At 42.7% G+C, this 17,978-nt stretch overlaps 1 protein-coding gene across 1 annotated transcript; it reads right to left on the minus strand.

Annotated features, from left to right (window-relative positions):
- Positions 1-13,252: 13,252 nt before the first annotated feature.
- On the minus strand, positions 13,253-17,082 carry LOC149828347 (uncharacterized). The gene is made up of 4 exons (XM_090018159.1): positions 15,075-17,082; positions 14,323-14,603; positions 13,376-13,521; positions 13,253-13,256 (listed from the first exon to the last, which is right to left on the minus strand). The coding sequence occupies exons 1-4, from the start codon at positions 17,080-17,082 to the stop codon at positions 13,253-13,255; spliced, it is 2,439 nt and encodes an 812-aa protein (XP_089874285.1).
- Positions 17,083-17,978: the final 896 nt, after the last annotated feature.

Consider the following 17,978-nt stretch of genomic DNA (forward strand, 5'->3'; position numbering starts at 1 on the left):
CTGTGATAATCAAGTTGCTATTGCTCTAATGAAAAGTGGAGCTGATAGCTCCAAGAGCAAGCATATAATGGTGAAATATCACTACATATATGATATAATTGAAAATAATGAAATATATGTGGATTACCTTCCTACATTAGATATGGTAGCTGATCCCTTAACAAAGAGTATTTCAGAAGACTTGTTTACCAAGTACGTTTCTCGTATGGAATTGAGATACGTATGATTACGAAGGAAATCCTTAATGAAAAATCTGTAATCAGTTCAAGGAAGCCCACACTAGTGGGAGCAAACTGAGCAGTCTCATGTCCAAGTGGGAGATGTTGGTGCGTGTAGCCATGTGCTGCACGTTATGCTTATCCATGAATGCTCATGGATAAGCAGAGTCGGTTTTATAAAAGCATTTTAAAATTCACATTTTATCTTTATCAAAAACCTCGGCTCACCGTGATTCTCTCAACTGATTATTGAGCCGAGAAAGGGAAACCGAAAGCTATAAATCTAAGGGACTCGGCTTCTAAAAACACACACAGAGAAATCTACATCTGTAACTAGAAGCCTTCCAAGCAAACCTCAAAGACACCACTCAATTCCTCCTCTTTTCTTTTTTTCTTTCTTTAATCACTTGGGAAGTTCGATCTGCCTCTGCTTCTTCTAGAGTTGCTTTCGTTGCCCCTGCTCCAACAATAGTCAATGAGGAGAGAGAGTCGAAAGGGTCATGAGGCACAAATATGAGCTTGAGGATTGGCGATCGAGTTGGGTGGAAAATTCGAAATGAAAGTTCAGGTTAGGTTTTTGGAAGGGTCTCTTAAAGGTGTTTGAGATTTTTGTATCCAATATTAAGGTGAAGGTAGGAGATGGTGGCAAGACCTCTTTTTAAAGGGATGTATGTCTTCATTGAGGTTTACTTAAGGCAAAGATATTTGGACCTCTTTCGAATTTGTAGAGGTACTAAGAGAGAATTGGACGGTAGAGAACTGTTGTCAGCTGCAGATGAGATGTTTTCATGCTAGCGAAACTCAACAGCAAATGCTCTCGCTCATGGGAACTTTGGAAGGTGTTCAACAGTCGGATGGTGAGGATCACCCATTCTGGGAACACGAGAACGATTGGGGTCTATACGATAACTTCTTCATACTACGTGCAGGCATAGGCGGAGCTGGGAGGGGTGGGGTGGGTGGGTCTGACTCCCGACCCAGTTAATTTTTTTTAAAAGCCCAGTCCTAGCCCAGCCCTGATTCCATATGAAGTAGATTTTTATCCAATTTTGTAGCCCGGCCCTTACTGCAGCAAATAGTTTGATTTGTCCATATGAAATAGATTTTTATTAATAATTGTAGCCATTTTTTATTTTATCTCAATTTTTTTTCCAGGGGCGCTACCCTCGAACCCCCGACTATCACACCATTTTTTTTTGCTACACCCCTGTTTGCACCCCCCCCCCCCCCCCCTCACATGAATCCTAGCTACGCCCCTGCGTGCAGGGACCTTCTACTACTTGATGGTGCTACATAGAAGAGCGGCAATAGATTCCAGCATTCAGCGAGTCCATATCTGCTTGGATAGCAGGTGACAACTGTGTTATCATGCTATTGAGACTATAAGTCACTTGTTTGCCAAATGTGACTGGATCAAGCAACTACACATGGCTTTTTGGAACCATGGTCTGCAGCCCACTTGACCTTTTTCTCTGCCGACGACAATTTATGGAAGGGGTAAAAAAAGACTTCGAGTGGAGGTGCTGAGTCCTTACTATGTGAAAACTAGATTGGGCGTATATGAATAAAGTTCCTTTTTATGGTGCTGCCACAAACAAGAAGCTCTTCCAGATCAAAATAAGTCGGGAGTGCAGGGAGTGAAAGGCTAAAATCTGAACCCAGGCATGGCTGGGTCTTACAGCAAGCTCTGCAGCTTTAGAGAGACAAGTCTTGTTTTCATGGGCCCTGGTGATAGGTCATCACCTGCTTTGGTCTTGGATTGTGCTTTTTCCAGTTTTTCTTGTTATTGTATTATGAAGGATTATTGATTCATAATTTTAAATTGCTTTTTCTCTAAAAAAGTTGGTCAACAACAGCTAATTCTATTCAAGATTCTGACATAACGTTTGTTGGTTTTGTCAATGATAATAAAGTATGGGTATCTTGTTTCTTCTAGTGCTAACGACACGAAACATAGGACAAACTTTCTAACAAGTATCGTTTTCGTGGATGACCTAATACATACACGTATATATATATATAGAAATGAAAACCTACCCACCAAAAACCATGTCAAACCTATTCAATGATTTTGTTTTGATATTTTTTCAAAATTCTGATCATAAAGATGTGTTCAGCATGATCGATTTACTAGAAATCGACACTTGGATCATGAATTTTGGATAGAAAAAATGGTATTTGAAGCCTAAAAAAATTATAAAAATTATATGCCGTTGATTTTTAAAACTTATAAAAACCTATCCATGCGTCGGAATCAAATGCTCCAAGAACTTATTCCTATAAAATAAGCATATAGATCACATCTCTATGGTTTGAATTTTGAAAAAAATACTAAAAATCCAATAAAACGGGTGGTGGGTAGGTTTAGCATAGTTTTTAGTGGAAAGGTTTAACATAGTTTTTAGTGGGTAGGTTTTGCTAAGAAAACTATTAATTAACTGGTGCTGACATGTTTGTATATTGAGGTTGACTTTTTTTATTTTTATTTCTCAATTATATCAATTACAGGCACGCACCACTGCACACGTGCATCACCAAGGAATTGTATGTCAATCATTACATATAGGTTGTATCCAAATAGGAGAGGCCCGTTGACATTCTACAAGTCTATTTAATTTCCATGCTGCAGCTTAGAATGCATATGTTGGCAACATGATTTTTATTTTCCTTTAATGTGATACAGAAACAATTGATGTTAGTTGAAAATGATCTCTCATGCACGTTTAAGGGTTCACCTTTTCTCAAGTTTGTGATACAAAAGACAAGCTGATTGAGCATAAAAGAAATTGACAAAAATATATTTATAGGCACCGGTGTTCTAAAAAACTTGCCTTGAGGTGCAAAAGGCATGCCTCGCCTTGAGGTGCGGCCCTTTGTGCTTCAAGGCACAAGCCCGAGGCACACACACAAAAAAAAATTTAAAGATTTCTAAGATATAATCAACAAGATTTTTGTAGTTTAATCTCATATATTTTCTAGTTATGTAATCAGTTTTTTAGTATATTTTAACTTTTGTTGGTTAATGTCATATATTTTTCAGCTACGTAAATCAGTTTTTATATGTTACTTAAAGTAACATATAAAAGTAATTTACTTTTATATGTTAATCTCATATTTTTTATAATAATCTCATACATTTTAACTTTTGTAGGTTAATCTCATATATTTTTCAGTTATTTCAGTTATGTAATCGGTTTCTTAGTATATTTTAACTTTTGTTGGTTAATCTCATATATTTTTCTATGTAATCAGTTTTTATATATTACTTAAAGTAACATATAAAAGTAACTTACTTTTATATGTTAATCTCATATATTTTAACTTTTGTAGGTTAATCACATATATTTTTCAGTTATTTCAGTTATGTAATCAGTTTCTTAGTATATTTTAACTTTTGTTGGTTAATCTCATATATTTTCGAGTTATGTAATCAGTTTTTAGTTACTTTTATATGTTAATCTCATATTTTTTATTACTTATTTGAGATTTTCTATTTCTTATTGGTTGTTATTTCATCAATAAAGCATTTTTTTATTTTTTATTTATATTTTTAGTTATTTTTATAATTTTTTTAAAAGTTTTAATTTTTTTTAAGGCATACGCTTTACACCTTGAGGCGTACACCTCCGCCTCTGTTTTTGGTGGAGCGCCATGCTAAGCCTCAACACTTTTCACAACACTGATAGGCACAACATATGAACTGAAGCAGCAACATATATTTTTACTTGTTGAATTCATAGAACTTAAATCTTCACAAGCAAATTATAAAGCACAACGGTCTACTGAAGTTCCACTACAAGAGCTTGACAAAGCTTATGAGTTTGTCAGCTCTGCATCAAACAGAAAGCGACTGTGATATCAACTCCTGCAGATGAAGCAATTCATCTACATCAAGAAGTCACCTCTTATAGAAAGCAATGAGAGCCACACGTATGGAAGGAGTCCTCTCATAAAAAGCCACATGTTTTTCCATTATGAATGTTTTATCTAATTAGGAAAGCCTTAGCTCAATGCTCATCCAAATTCACTTAATTGAAAGACCTTACTGGTGAGGTGAGAGAGATTGTGAGGTCTATCCTGGATGTTGGATCTTCTTTATCTGAACCACTTAAAATCGTGTCTCTCTCTTTGTGCTCTAGTATGTTATCGGGTAGGTGCGTGCTCGTTTACATGGTTTCTAATAGGGGTGGCAAAATATGACATGACCCGCCAACCCGCTTCTTAGCCGGGTTCAGGTTTGGCTTAAACGGGTTCGTGTCGTAAACGGGTCGACCTGCCTAACCCATTTTTTAAATGGGTCGGGTTCGTGTTAGGGGTATGCCAACCCGGCTGACCCGTTTAATAAATGGGATAGGTGGGCAGGTCAACCCATTTACCCGAACCTGACCCGCCAACCGATTTACCCGACGCGTCCGTTTACCCGACCCCGACCGCCAACCTGTTTACCCGACCCGACCCATTTATTAAACGGGTTAACCGTGTCATGTCGGGTTATTACCCGTTTAATAAATGGGTCAGGTTCGTGTTTGCCACAGCCGACCCGTTTAATAAACGAGTCGGGTTCGTGTTGAGGTATGCTGGTCCACCGACCCGCCGACCCAACCCGATTGCCACCCCTAGTTTCTAAGCCCTATGAATTTGAATGCCGTTTTAACAGCAATCTATCATCTTCCAATAAAAAATAATCAATCTAGCATAACTTCAAATCAAAATGTCCCTTTAATCAAAAGTTGTTCCAAGGAAAAAATCTCCAAGTATGGGTGGGCAACCGTCTGCAGACCAGTCAAACCGGCCTGTTGCTCGCATCGGTCTGGATCAGGGTTCGATAGGCAGACCCCTACAAGTTATACAACTATACCATTGGGTTTTGAACATGCAACGTCCCGACACAAGGTGACGTGCACCAGCTACTCCTACCAGACAAGCTGAGGCTGCATTGGTTGGACAACACATGCAATTCCCACAGTGAGATGCATAGTTTCACAGGTGAGATGTGCGGTGGGGATTGAATACAACTGGAAATCCATTGAATAAAACATGACCTGATCTGCCCTCTTTTTCATCTCCATCTTATATATGGCAGCCCATTGGTTGCAGGCCTTTAGTTTGTTGAAAGCATAGTTTATTTTTGTTCAATATTTACGTTTTAAACGTCTATTTATCGTGAAAAAAATCATGTATTTTTATTTTTAAATAATTTTTATTAATATTTTTCTTATAAAAATATTTTTATATTTTTAAATAATTTTTTTATTGCTGAGATTTTGCCAAAAAAAATGCGAGATTTATGATTTTTTTTTTTAATTTCTCGCAAGGTTTTGAAAAGCGAGAAATTGCCATAAAAACTTTTGTCACTATGATTGGAACCCTAAACAAGCCTTTCATACACCTTTAGCCAAACACAACCTTCATTATTGAAGATTTCTATTTAACCTCCTATCTCGAGTCACCTTGAACGCCAGCAGCCTACTAGTTTCTCTGAACTAATCAGAATGTTGAATGAAGTATCCGAGTTGTATAGCTTATCAAGGTGGGCCCTCTTCTCACATCCATTCTTTTCTACCATCCTTGTTTGATTCTTTGGGTTGATGTTGAGAATGAAATAAAATATCATGTTACCCTTCTACAGTATTTTCCCCTCATGCTTAATTTAGACTTAATTTTCTACCTTTAAAACATAATTAAATGTTCATTCTTGTCAAGGGCCTATGTTTACAAGAACAAAACAAGTTTTTTAATTGTTGATAGGGGTGGCAATTTCTGACACGACCCGCCAACCCGCCTCTTAGGCGGGTTCGGGTTGGGCTTAAGCCAACCCGTTTAATAAACGGGTCGACCTGCGTAACCCGTTTATTAAACAGGTCGGGTTCGGGTTGGGGGTATGCCAACCCGCCAACCTGGCTGACCCGTTTAATAAACGGGTTAGGCGGGTGGGTCAACCCGCCAACCCGACCCGCCAACCTGAAAACCCGTTTACCCGACCCAACCCATTTATTAAATGGGTTGGCGGGTCGTGTTGGGTTACCCGTTTATTAAACAGGTCGGGTTCGTGTTTGCCACAGCTGACCCGTTTAATAAATGGGTCGGGTTCGGGTTGAGGTATGCTGACCCGCCAACCCGCCAACCCGACCCGATTGCCACCCCTAATTGTTGACCTGTTTTACTTAGGGGTGGAAAAACCAGATACGACCCGCCAACCCGCCTCTTAGGCGGGTTCGGGTTTGACTTAAACTAACCCGTTTGATAAATGGGTTGACCCGCCTAACCCGTTTATTAAACGGGTCAAGTTCGTGTTAGGGGTATGCCAACCCGCCAACCCAGCTGACCCATTTAATAAGCGGGCGGGTCAACCCATTTACCCGAACCCAACCCCGACCCGCCAACCCGTTTACCCGACCCCAACCCGCCCGCCAACTCGTTTACCCGACCCAACCCATTTATTAAACGGGTTGGGGGGTCGTGTTGGGTTACCTGTTTAATAAACGGGTCGGGTTCGTGTTTGCCACAGCCGACCAGTTTATTAAAGGGGTTGGGTTCGGGTTGAGGTATGCTGACCTGCCAACCCACCGGGTCGACCCGCCAACCCCATCAGATTGCCACCCTTTACTGCTTGAGATGATGAAATCAGGATGAGCTAAGCAGTTGATACAAAAATGGCTTTAGTTTCCTTTGCATGACTAGCTTGGTTATTTCAATGGATACATTAATGAGGGGTTAATTCATGGGATCATTTGTGTAAGTTAAAAAGTTTTTCTTTTTGGAGAGGGGTTTTCTGGACAGTGAGAAAACTTTGTTTGATATATTAATCCGAGACAAAGTTTCCGGTGGACATCTAAGAATTACCTTTTAAATATAAAAAAATGCCCTATTTGCACACACTGCCTAACTTGTGAAATATTATAAATACACGCTTAACTTTGAAAATTACTTATTAAACTAGGTGTGTTTGTAAATAAGTTATAATTTAGGCATGTTTTGTAAATTTTATATATAAGGCTGGCCTGTCAATTCTCTTCCTTAAAGTTATCTGTCTTTTCTTATCCCAATTTGAAGTTGGAGGCTCACGGGTTCCGTAAACTATGATTTCACCACCACCGTAGCTGGGAGAGAGAGAGAGGAACAGTGTGTGTAGAGAATTCGTAATGTACTAAACCATATATCATTGAAACTATGTGTAGTTCTCACCAATAAGAAAAGACTACTCATGCCACCTCATATGTTAAAAAATTCTAAATCCATTTGGAAGATGTGCGGGGAGAATGAATTTAGGTATTAAATGCATTTTAACTATGCGTCATGGGTCTATTTTTACTGATGTGATGGTTCTTTCTTATCGTCCTAAGCTTTTCGATCACTCACTTGTCGCTGCAGAAGTTTTAATAACTAAGAGTGTAAAAGAGTAAAAGAATAGAGAAGGAGATAAATTACAATCAGTCGAAAGCAATCACAACGAAGGTGAACAAAAAAAAGCTCTTCACATTTGCATTTATCTATAATTTTGCCCGCAAGCTCATTATAGTTCAGATCTACGGGCTAACCCTTCATGGTATTGATCAACCTGAACTAAAGTACAAAAGTGGTTCAAAAAAAGTTACAAGTGACTCGACACTTTACATCAAGACTCAACCAAAGCAAAACAAACTCTAGATAAAACTGTACAAAGTAGGTTGCAGGAAAACAGACTCCTTCCTTCAAATCAAGCGTCGCTCTTGGCGCCATCTACTTCATGGTAGGCCCTGACTTCGGTCGGATAGCGGCCATTTATCCGAAATGTTAGCTTCTACGTTGGCTTCACTGTCTCCCACTACAAGAAAACCCCTTATTAGCGACAGATCTTTGCCACAAATTTTTTCTGTCGCAAATTAGCGACGGCCTTAGCGAGAGAAAATTATCCGTCGCCAATCTTTGAAATATTTTTGAAATTAGCGACAATATAAATTCCGTCTCAAATCCGTCGCTAATTATCGACAGATCGCCGACAAAAAAGTTTCACTGCAAAACTGTAGGAAATTAGCGAGGGAATTTTTCTGTCGCTAATCCATCGCTAATTAGCGACGGAAAAATTCCCTCGCTATTTTTTCGATTTAAACCGTCCCACCTAAGACGCGAAATTTTCCCTCTCTCCCCCGTTCGAAATTTAAACTGATGTTCGATTTAAACCGAGCCTCATGCTCGCCGCAGTAAGGCTCACCGGACGATCCTGCTGGACGATGTCGACCGCCGCGACTGCCATCACCCAACTCCGATGCAGCAGAGGAGGGCGGAGGAATCTCGATGAAGGGAGTGCGGATCGCGGGGCGGCCGTTGTACCTAGACATGCAGGCGACGTCGCCAGTGGACGCGCGGGTGCTGGACGCGATGCTGCCCTTCTTCACTGGCCGCTTCGGCAACCCCCATTCCCGCACTCACCTCTACGGCTAGGAGTCGGACGAGGCAGTCGAGCGTGCTAGGGAGCAGGTCGCTTCCACGCCACCTACCTCCCCGTCGGCTCTGACAACCTCCTCGACCTCGATCGCCTCCGCGACGCCATCCGCTCCGACACTGGCCTCGTCTCCGTCATGGCCGTCAACAACAAGATTGGTCCATTCCGACCTCTGCGAGACCCAATCGGACATCTTGGGGTCGAGGGAGTACGACTTGCTGAGATTTGGTGGTGGGTCATCTTCCTCCCCCGTCGTCGCCGACGAATCGCTCCAAGTCCGGCCTATTGCTGCTGGAATACCTCCCGACAACGAGCAAAAAACTTTTTAAATTTTTTAAATTTTTTTTTAAATTTAGCAACGGATTAGTGACATATATTATTCATCGCTAATTTAAAATAGCGAAGGACTCGCGACAGATATTATCCATCGCTAATTTAAAATAGTGAAAGACTCGCGGCGGATCATTTTCGTCGCTAATCCATCGCACATTAGCGACAGATAAGTTTTGTCGCTACTTAGCGTCAAAAAATTCGCGATGAAAGCTATCCATCTCTAATCCGACGCTAATCCGTCGCTAAACTATTTAGCGATGGATTAGCGACAAATTTAGGTCGTCGCTAATCCACAGGTTTCTTGTAGTGTCCTCTCACTACACTAAGTACTTATTTTCTTCACCCAAGTAATTGACCTTGTGGCGAAGGACTTGTTGAGACGTTTCTCGGCTTATTGTGCTGCCGGGACCCTCTACAAGATAAGAACACGTTGTGATACGCTGCATTCTGGATCCTCCTCATCCACATAGAATGATTTCAGGTTGCACACGTAAAATACTAGGTGCGCTTTAAAATTTGGAGGTAAGTCCAACTTGTACGCTAGGTTGCTGTAACACCCTGATCTGGGACCTCACGAGTCCGAGTTCAGTTGGTATTACTTCCCAGAGGGAAGAGTACAAAGCTTACACAGTGAAAACGTGGCTAAAAAAAAACTTTTCATTTTATTCTCATAAATAAAGTTTTTCCTTACAATTGTTCATCATTCATAATAAAGTAAAGCAAATACATCTTATTCAATGACAAGAAAAGTAAAAGATACCAATGCTCTGCTGAAAAAAGAGAAGAACTGCTCACAAGCGACTGATTTAATACCTGGAACCTACAGTTGTAATTAAACACAAATGGGGGTGAGTCTACAACCCAGTAAGAGATAATCATAAGTAATTAAACAATAATTTACAATTGTAGTGGGCTCTAAGCCCCTAGTCTTATTTTAATTCTCGATACACCACACATGTTTATATATTTTAATTTCCCCCATTATCATTCTCAAACACTCACTTTCACACAACTATCACTAGGTTGACTATACCGGTAATAGCCATCTATGGGCGTAGCAACCCTGTAGAACACCCCAATTCTACATGTTGGTCAGACAATGAACCATACACTCCCAGTGGTCCAGGCACTGCAGTGAACCACCACGGGGACCCCACCGGTAGCTAGCCGAGGGATCAAGCTCTCAATCTCGGCATGGTTCATGCTACATCCTAAACATGATGGTTATCAACCATCCATGATCCTCTAGAGTCCCAAACCAGTGTGAGTAAAATTCTAAGTCATAAATAAGTTCACACATTGAACAATATTCTCACATTCAAAGTTCACTCGTTCTCTCACGAGTGGTGTCATGACTAATCACAACAATCTTATTCTCAATCTCATGGTGACATTAGGACTCACATCTCTCTCACTTAGCATGCAATGATGTAGTGTCTCTACATCGTTAAATCACCGGCGGCCCACTCTCCATGGTGTCTCCACTCTGGCCGCGAACCAGGTAGCCCTTGCCACAGGTGGCCACTTCCGGGATTTAAGGGGTCATGCATGCTGATCTCGAAATATCCATTCATACAACAAGAATAGACAAACAAGGACTCTAATATAATCTCATCACAATGCATGATATTAATCAATGATCTAGACATGCAATCACAATAAAATTTCTTTTCATCATGCATGACTTACCAAAACTAACTTGCATAGCAACATGTATATAATTTTAACTCATAATGTCAAGCATGAAATTTGCATGTCATGTCTCTCAAAACTATTATGTTTAATCAAAACAACATTTCAATAACAAACAACGTAAAAGTGTTTATTTACATCTAAGACTTACTTATAACATCCCTTACCTCAAGTGCTGACTTTGTGCTCTCTCCGAAATCGAGCCTTACGAAGCTCTAACACTAGGATCTGGTCATTAAGGTAATATACTTTAATCAGTTCACAAACTTCTTACTAAAATTACCAAAATACCCCTCCCGAATCTTGTTAAAGAAACCACGGTTTCTGTATTACTAGTTTGTCTGAAGTTCATAGATTAGTGGATTCCTCTTTTCAATACAAATCCAACGCACCAAACCTCACTTGATTCCGAGTTCGGAGTGCGAAGATATGTCCATTTTACTGAAATGGATCCCACGGATCCAAATGGATCTCTAGGCACATTTCGGATTTCAGGCCAATCCGAGACTATTTTCTGATTCAATCCTGATCTAGATCCAAACCCTGTATGTTTGGATTCAGATCCTCCTCATAACTGGATCCAAAACTGCTGGCCGGATCCAGAAAGTCTGATTGGGTCTGAACTGGTTCGACCCGGACCGGTTCACCCAACAGATTTGGGTATGAACCGGTTCACCCAACTGGGTTGGATCTGAACCGGTTGAATCCGAACCGGTCCACCCAACCGGTTTGGGTCTGAACCGGTTTGACCCGAACCGGTTTACCCAACTGGTTCGGGTCTGAACCGGTTCAACCCGAACCGGTCCATCAAACCGGTTTGGGTCTGAACCGGTTTGACCCGAACCGGTTTACCCAACTGGTTCGGGTCTGAACCGGTTCGATCCAAACCGGTTCACCTAACTGGTTTGGGTCTGAACCGGTTCGACCCGAACCGGTCCATCAAACCGGTTTGGGTCTGAACCGGTTCGACCCGAACCGGTTCACCCCATTTTTTTTTTAAGAACTCGGTCTGGGCGCGACCCAGACCGGTGGGCTCGTTCTGGGTCGCCCCCAGACCGACCCGGTTCGGTTCGGACGCCTGGACCGAACCGGTCCTCCCCCTTAAAAAAAACCGAAAGGGGCAGAGCCCCCTTTTCGGTTACAGGGAGGGGCGGCCACCGGCCGACCCTCCCCCCGAATACCTGGGGGCATCGGCCGGCGGCCGGTGCCTGCCGCCCCCAACTCAGGGAGATCGGCCACCGGCGTCGGTCGGGTGGCCGATCCCCTCTCTCTCTCTCACCCACTCTCTGTTTCTCTTTTTTTTTTTTTTTTAAATCTGTAACTCGCCGACAGCAATGGCTGCCGGTCCCCCTTTGCTTCGACGGAAAAGAAGAACGAAGAAGGAGATGGGGGAAGGGTGGACTCACCCTGCTGCTTACGTTGCCGCTGCCGTCGCCGGTAGGTCTCTCCTCTCTCTCACTCTCTTTCTCTCTGTGTGGGGTGCGGAAGGAGACCCTGCGTGGGGGGTTTTATAACCCTCACGCAGGGTGAGGGGGTGAGGATAACCTCGCCCCCCTCCCGCGGATTTTGGGGGGTGAGGTTTATCCTCACCCTCTTCCCATTACGCGGTTTCCCCTTTGGGGAAACCGTTTCCTTTATTTTTTTTTTTGAAAGCTTATCCCCTCCGGCGACTTCGCCGGAGGGTTTTTTTACAATTCTACCCCCCTTAAAAGAAGATTCGTCCCGAATCTTACCTGGAAACAAGTGTGGAAATTGCTCGCGGATATCAGATTCACGCTCCCAAGTAGCCTCCTTATTGCTGTGATGACTCCACTTGACCAAAACCAAAGATAACTTCTTGTTTCTGAGCTTTTGCACTTTCGTGTCCAGGATTTCGATGAGCTTTTCTCTCATACTCAAATCATCTTGTAAATCTAATACAGTCTCGACTGTATCCAATATATGGGAGGGATCTGACATGTACTTCCGCAACATGGAAACATGGAACACATTATGAATTCGAGATAAGGAAGCAGGTAGAGCTAACCGGTATGCTGCCTGACCAACCCTCGCAAGTATCTCAAACGGTCCAATATATCTGGGGTTCAATTTTCCTCTTCGACCAAAACGCATTACTCCCCTAAACGAAGATATCTTTAAAAACACATGGTCACCTTGCTCAAATTCCAACTCTCGACGTCTTTTATCTGCATAACTCTTCTGTCGACTTTGTGCTGTGAGAAGACGCTCCCGAATGAATCTCACTTGGTCTGCCATTCGTTGAACCATCTCCGGTCCTAACAGCCTCCTTTTTCCGACTTCATCCCAACACAATGGAGTTCGACATCGTCGACCATACAATGCCTCAAATGGAGCCATGCCTATACTTGCTTGAAAGTTGTTGTTGTAGGCAAACTCCATTAATGACAAAATATCATTCCACGAGTCGCTATACTCCAAACTACATGCCCGGAGCATGTCCTCAAGGGTCTGAATGGTTCGCTCTGACTGACCATCTGACTGAGGATGAAAATCTGTACTCATTTTTAATTGTGTCCCCATGGCTTCTTGAAAGCTTTGCCAAAACCGCGATGTGAACTTTGAGTCTCTATCTGAAATAATTGAATCTGGTACTCCATGAAGTCTCACAATTTCTCTAATAAACAATTGAGCCAGTTGGTCACACGAGTGAGTTGTCTTACAAACTAAAAAGTGTGCTGACTTAGTTAACCTGTCGACAATCACCCATACTGAATCCATCCCATTCTTCGTCTTAGGAAGCCCCGAAACGAAGTCCATTGATATGTCCGCCCACTTCCACTCAGGTATGGGGAGTGGTTGCAAAAGACCACCTGGTCTTTGGTGCTCAATCTTCACCTGCTGACATACTAGACATTTGCTAACAAACTCAGCAATGTATCTCTTCATAACACTCCACCAAAACGTATTTTTCAGATCTCGGTACATTTTGGTGCTACCGGGATGGATGGCATATCTAGAATGATGTGTCTCTTCCAGCAACAGATTTCTAAGTTGATCATCCTTGGGAATGCACACTCTTTGACGAAATCTAATAAGTCCTTGATCATCAATTTTGAATTTCGATTCTACATTTGCTGAAATCTTTTTTCTTACTTGCATCAATTCTGAGTCTATGGGTTGCTTTTCCTTAATCTGATCCCACAATTCTGACTTCAATGTGGTTTGCACAAATAATAATCGACCTGGTAAGCATTGAGCTTCTGCCTTCTGATGAGCCATCGTGAAAAATAACTCCCAATCTGCAATTCTAGCTAGAGCTCCTGCCTTTTTGCTAAGAGCATCAGCGACTACATTCGCCTTCCCCGAGTGGTATTTTAGCTCGAAATCATAATCTTTCAGAAATTCCAACCATCTCCTTTGCCTCAAATTCAAATCTTTCTGAGAAAACAGATACTTGAGGCTTTGATGGTCGGTAAAGACCTCAAATTGCTCGCCATAGAGGTAGTGTCTCCATATCTTAAGGGCAAAAACTACCGCTGCTAACTCTAGATCATGCGTCGAATAGTTAACTTCATGTGTTTTGAGCTGACGAGATGCATAAGCTATCACTTTTCCGTATTGCATCAGAACACAACCCAATCCTTTGTGTGAGGCATCACTATAAATAGTGAAACCTCCAGATCCAGAAGGTAAGACCAACACTGGAGCAGTGGTCAAATGCTTCTTTATCTCCTGAAAACTTTGCTCACATCTCTCAATCCACTCGAACTTTACATCTTTCTTTGTGAGCTTCGTCATAGGAGCCGCCAATAACGAAAATTCTTCAACGAATCTCCGATAGTACCCTGCTAATCCCAAAAAGCTGCGAATCTCTGTAGGATTTTTGGGTCTTGACCAATTGGTGACTGCTTCAATCTTTGCAGGATCTACCATAATCCCGTCTTTAGAAACAATGTGTCCAAGAAAGGACACTTGTTCTAACCAAAAAGCACACTTAGAGAATTTGGCATAGAGCTTATGTTCTCTAAGTGTCTGCAGAACTATCCTCAGATGCTCTTCATGTTGCTCCTTCGAAGTAGAGTATATGAGGATGTCATCGACAAATACCACGACGAACTTGTCCAAATAAGGTCTGAACACTCTATTCATCATGTCCATGAAGGCAGCTGGTGCGTTGGTTAGACCAAAAGGCATGACCATAAATTCGTAATGGCCATATCTTGATCTGAATGCTGTCTTGGCCACATCTTCTTTCTTAATTCTCAATTGATGATAACCTGATCTCAAATCCAACTTCGAAAAATATGCCGCTCCTTGCAGTTGATCGAACAAATCGTCAATTCTCGGCAAATGATACTTATTCTTTATGGTTACTGCATTCAATTGACGATAGTCTATACACATACGCAGTGATCCGTCTTTCTTCTTCACGAACAAAATTGGAGCACCCCAAGGAGATACTGAAGGTCGAATAAATCCTTTCTCCAATAACTCCTGTATTTGCTCCTTGAGTTCCTTGAGTTCCGCAGGGCCCATACGATAGGGAGCCTTCGAAATGGGTGTTGTTCCCGGAACTAGATCGATTTGGAACTCAGTCTCCCGATCAGGAGGGAGACCTGAAAGATCTTCTGGAAAGACATCATCATATTCCCGGACTATGTCAACGTCTGATATTGTGAGATCTTCTTTCTCTTCAGTTTTCATATACGCCAGGAATCCCATGCATCCCTTCTCAATATAATTATTGGCCTTTAAACACGATATGATAGCAGGCTTATGTAACTTTCTAATACCCTGGTATGTGAAAGTTGGAGTATGGGGCATCTGAAAGCTGACACACTTACTTCTACAATCGATAGTGGCATGATGGTCCGACAACCAGTCCATGCCCAAAACAACATCTAGATCTTTGAAGTCGAGTTGCAACAAGTTCACAGGCAACTCTCGATCTTCAATTATCACAACGCAATTAGGATACACAGTATCCACAATAGTGGTTTCTCCTATAGGGGTCTCTATTAAGTAAGAAACACTCAATGGAGAAGGTGCCACTGGCAACCTTTTCCCAAAAGCTGAAGAAGAAAAACTATGTGTGGCTCCTGAGTCGAATAACACACGAGCAAGAACACCAGAAATAAGAAGTGTACCTTCAACCACATCAGGGTTGGCAAGAGCTTCTTGAAGAGCAGTCGCATAGGCACGACCTGGTACTGCTGGCTTCGGCTTTGGCGGAGCGTTGTTTCTTCGATCAGGTTGTGGGCAATCGTTAGCATAATGCCCCATCTGCTGGCAGTTGAAGCATTTGACATTCCTCAAGTCACATTTACCCTCGTGCCTCTGAAGACCACAAGTCTTGCAAGCATTGTCTGACTGGACCGACTTCTGAAACCTTTGCCGCTTGGCTTGCTGATTGCCAGCATTCTTGACTTGCTTGCTCTGGTTCTGACCAGGGTTTTGTCCTCCGAAATGCCTCTTATTTTCCCTCTGGAATCTTTCCTTAGAATAAAACTTTCTTCGAGAAGATTCTGCCACATTGCCACCGCTATGCTGGGTCTTTTCTTCCGTCTTGACTTTTTCCTTCGTTTGCGGTTTCTCAGCTGTCCGCATCTCCCAAAACTCGTACCTGGAGGCATAGTCCACCAGTCGGCTGTATTTCTTTATTTGCTGTGGCCCAACCAACCTCAAAATATCGGGTCTCAAACCTCTCTCGAACCTTCTGCACTTCTCTTTCTCGTTTGCCACCAAGGACTTGGCAAAACGGGAGAGCGAGTTAAAACGTGCAGTATATTGGGCGACTGTCATATCACCCTGCTTCAATTTTCTGAACTCTTCTTCTTTTTCCACCCTTTGACACTTTGGAAAGAACTGCCTGTAAAACCTCCTCACGAAAGTGGACCAAGGCAAGTAAGTGTCCGGCTCCAAGGTGTCCCTGATGGACCTCCACCAGTGCTCTGCATCGCTGGTCAGATTGGATACAGCTATCCAAACTCTCTGATCATCTGAACATTGGATAACATCCAATGCCTTCTCTACTTGCATTAGCCAATTCTCTGCCACGACACCGTCAGGAGTGCCATCGAAGAGCGGAGGCTGCATATTCTTGAACCTCTCCGCCCATGAGGTGATACTAGAAATCACCGTCTGTGGCTGACTTTGTTGTGCCCTAGTCGTTTGCAGCAACTCATACAATATGCGGTTTGTAGTATACTCAGGTGGTACCCTCGTACTCTGACTCATTGGGGATCCAGGTGGAATCTCCATACTTTCTTCTCTACCTTCATGATGAGTATATCTCTCCGGCGTGTGTGTTGCCGCGTGGCTCCCTTGTACTCGTGCCCCTTCCGTAGTAGGGGAAGATGAGGGTGCCCTTCGCGACAGTCCTCCAATGGTTTCCCTTTCCCGCCTGGCTGCTACCGTGTCCTTGGAAAGATACGAAGTTCCTCTGCGATTAGCCATTTGTACTGCAGTAAAATTCTTACTTAACATCATATGTTTTATTGGAATCTCACAAGACTATATCACACACAATATAAATAAAATCACTCACTTTATTTCATTAAAACGAAATCTCATACAAGTATGAGAATTATTATTAGCATGAACAAGAAAGAACAATGCCATAAAAATAATTCTACTCTACTAAGCAGACTAGCTAATCCTAATCATTCTTCGATCCATCTGAAGCAAGGCTTGTTCCTTGAACTCCCTTGAGTCTGAGTCTCGGGAGGAGCGTTCAAGTCGTACTGAGGCGTAGCAGGAGTGTACGATAATGACGAAGATGTGTGAGTAGGTGTGGCAGGAGTGTAAGTAGGAGAGGCAGGATCATCACTCGAGTCTTCATCCTCGCCTCCCTCTTCTGAGTTTCCTCTCCCCTGTCCAAACCCTGGGTCACCTTGGTTGGCTCCCGCTACTTGCCGAGCTGCTTCGGCTGCCTGAAAAGCCGCTCTCCAAGCTTCTTCAGCCAGAAGCTCATTGAATGGAGGTGAGACCCTCTGGTTTCCCCAACTCATGGCCGCCATATAACTAGCCCGGGACATATGTCGTCCCCGTCCTCTTGCCATACGAAAACCTCCCCGAGGCACAAAGTTGGTGTTCGAAGATGCTCTTCTCCCGATGCCTCCTCGTGCCGCCATCTGGTTTCCTCCCATTCGCCCACGTGCAGCCCTCGCCCTCTGACAGTTGCATTGACGATTCCTCCTTATGTAAGGTGGAGGATGTGTCCCCTGGGTAGAGTAGGGGTAGTTCCGATGATATACGTCTCGGTCTCCGAGAATGATGTAGATCGGAGGAGGTTGTGGTGTTAATTCTCTAACTACTTGAGTCATGCTCGTGATGACTCCTGTAACCATCGC

Source organism: Nuphar pumila, chromosome 9, assembly GCF_984573655.1.
Source record: "Nuphar pumila chromosome 9, dmNupPumi1.hap1.1, whole genome shotgun sequence".
NCBI lineage: Eukaryota > Viridiplantae > Streptophyta > Magnoliopsida > Nymphaeales > Nymphaeaceae > Nuphar > Nuphar pumila.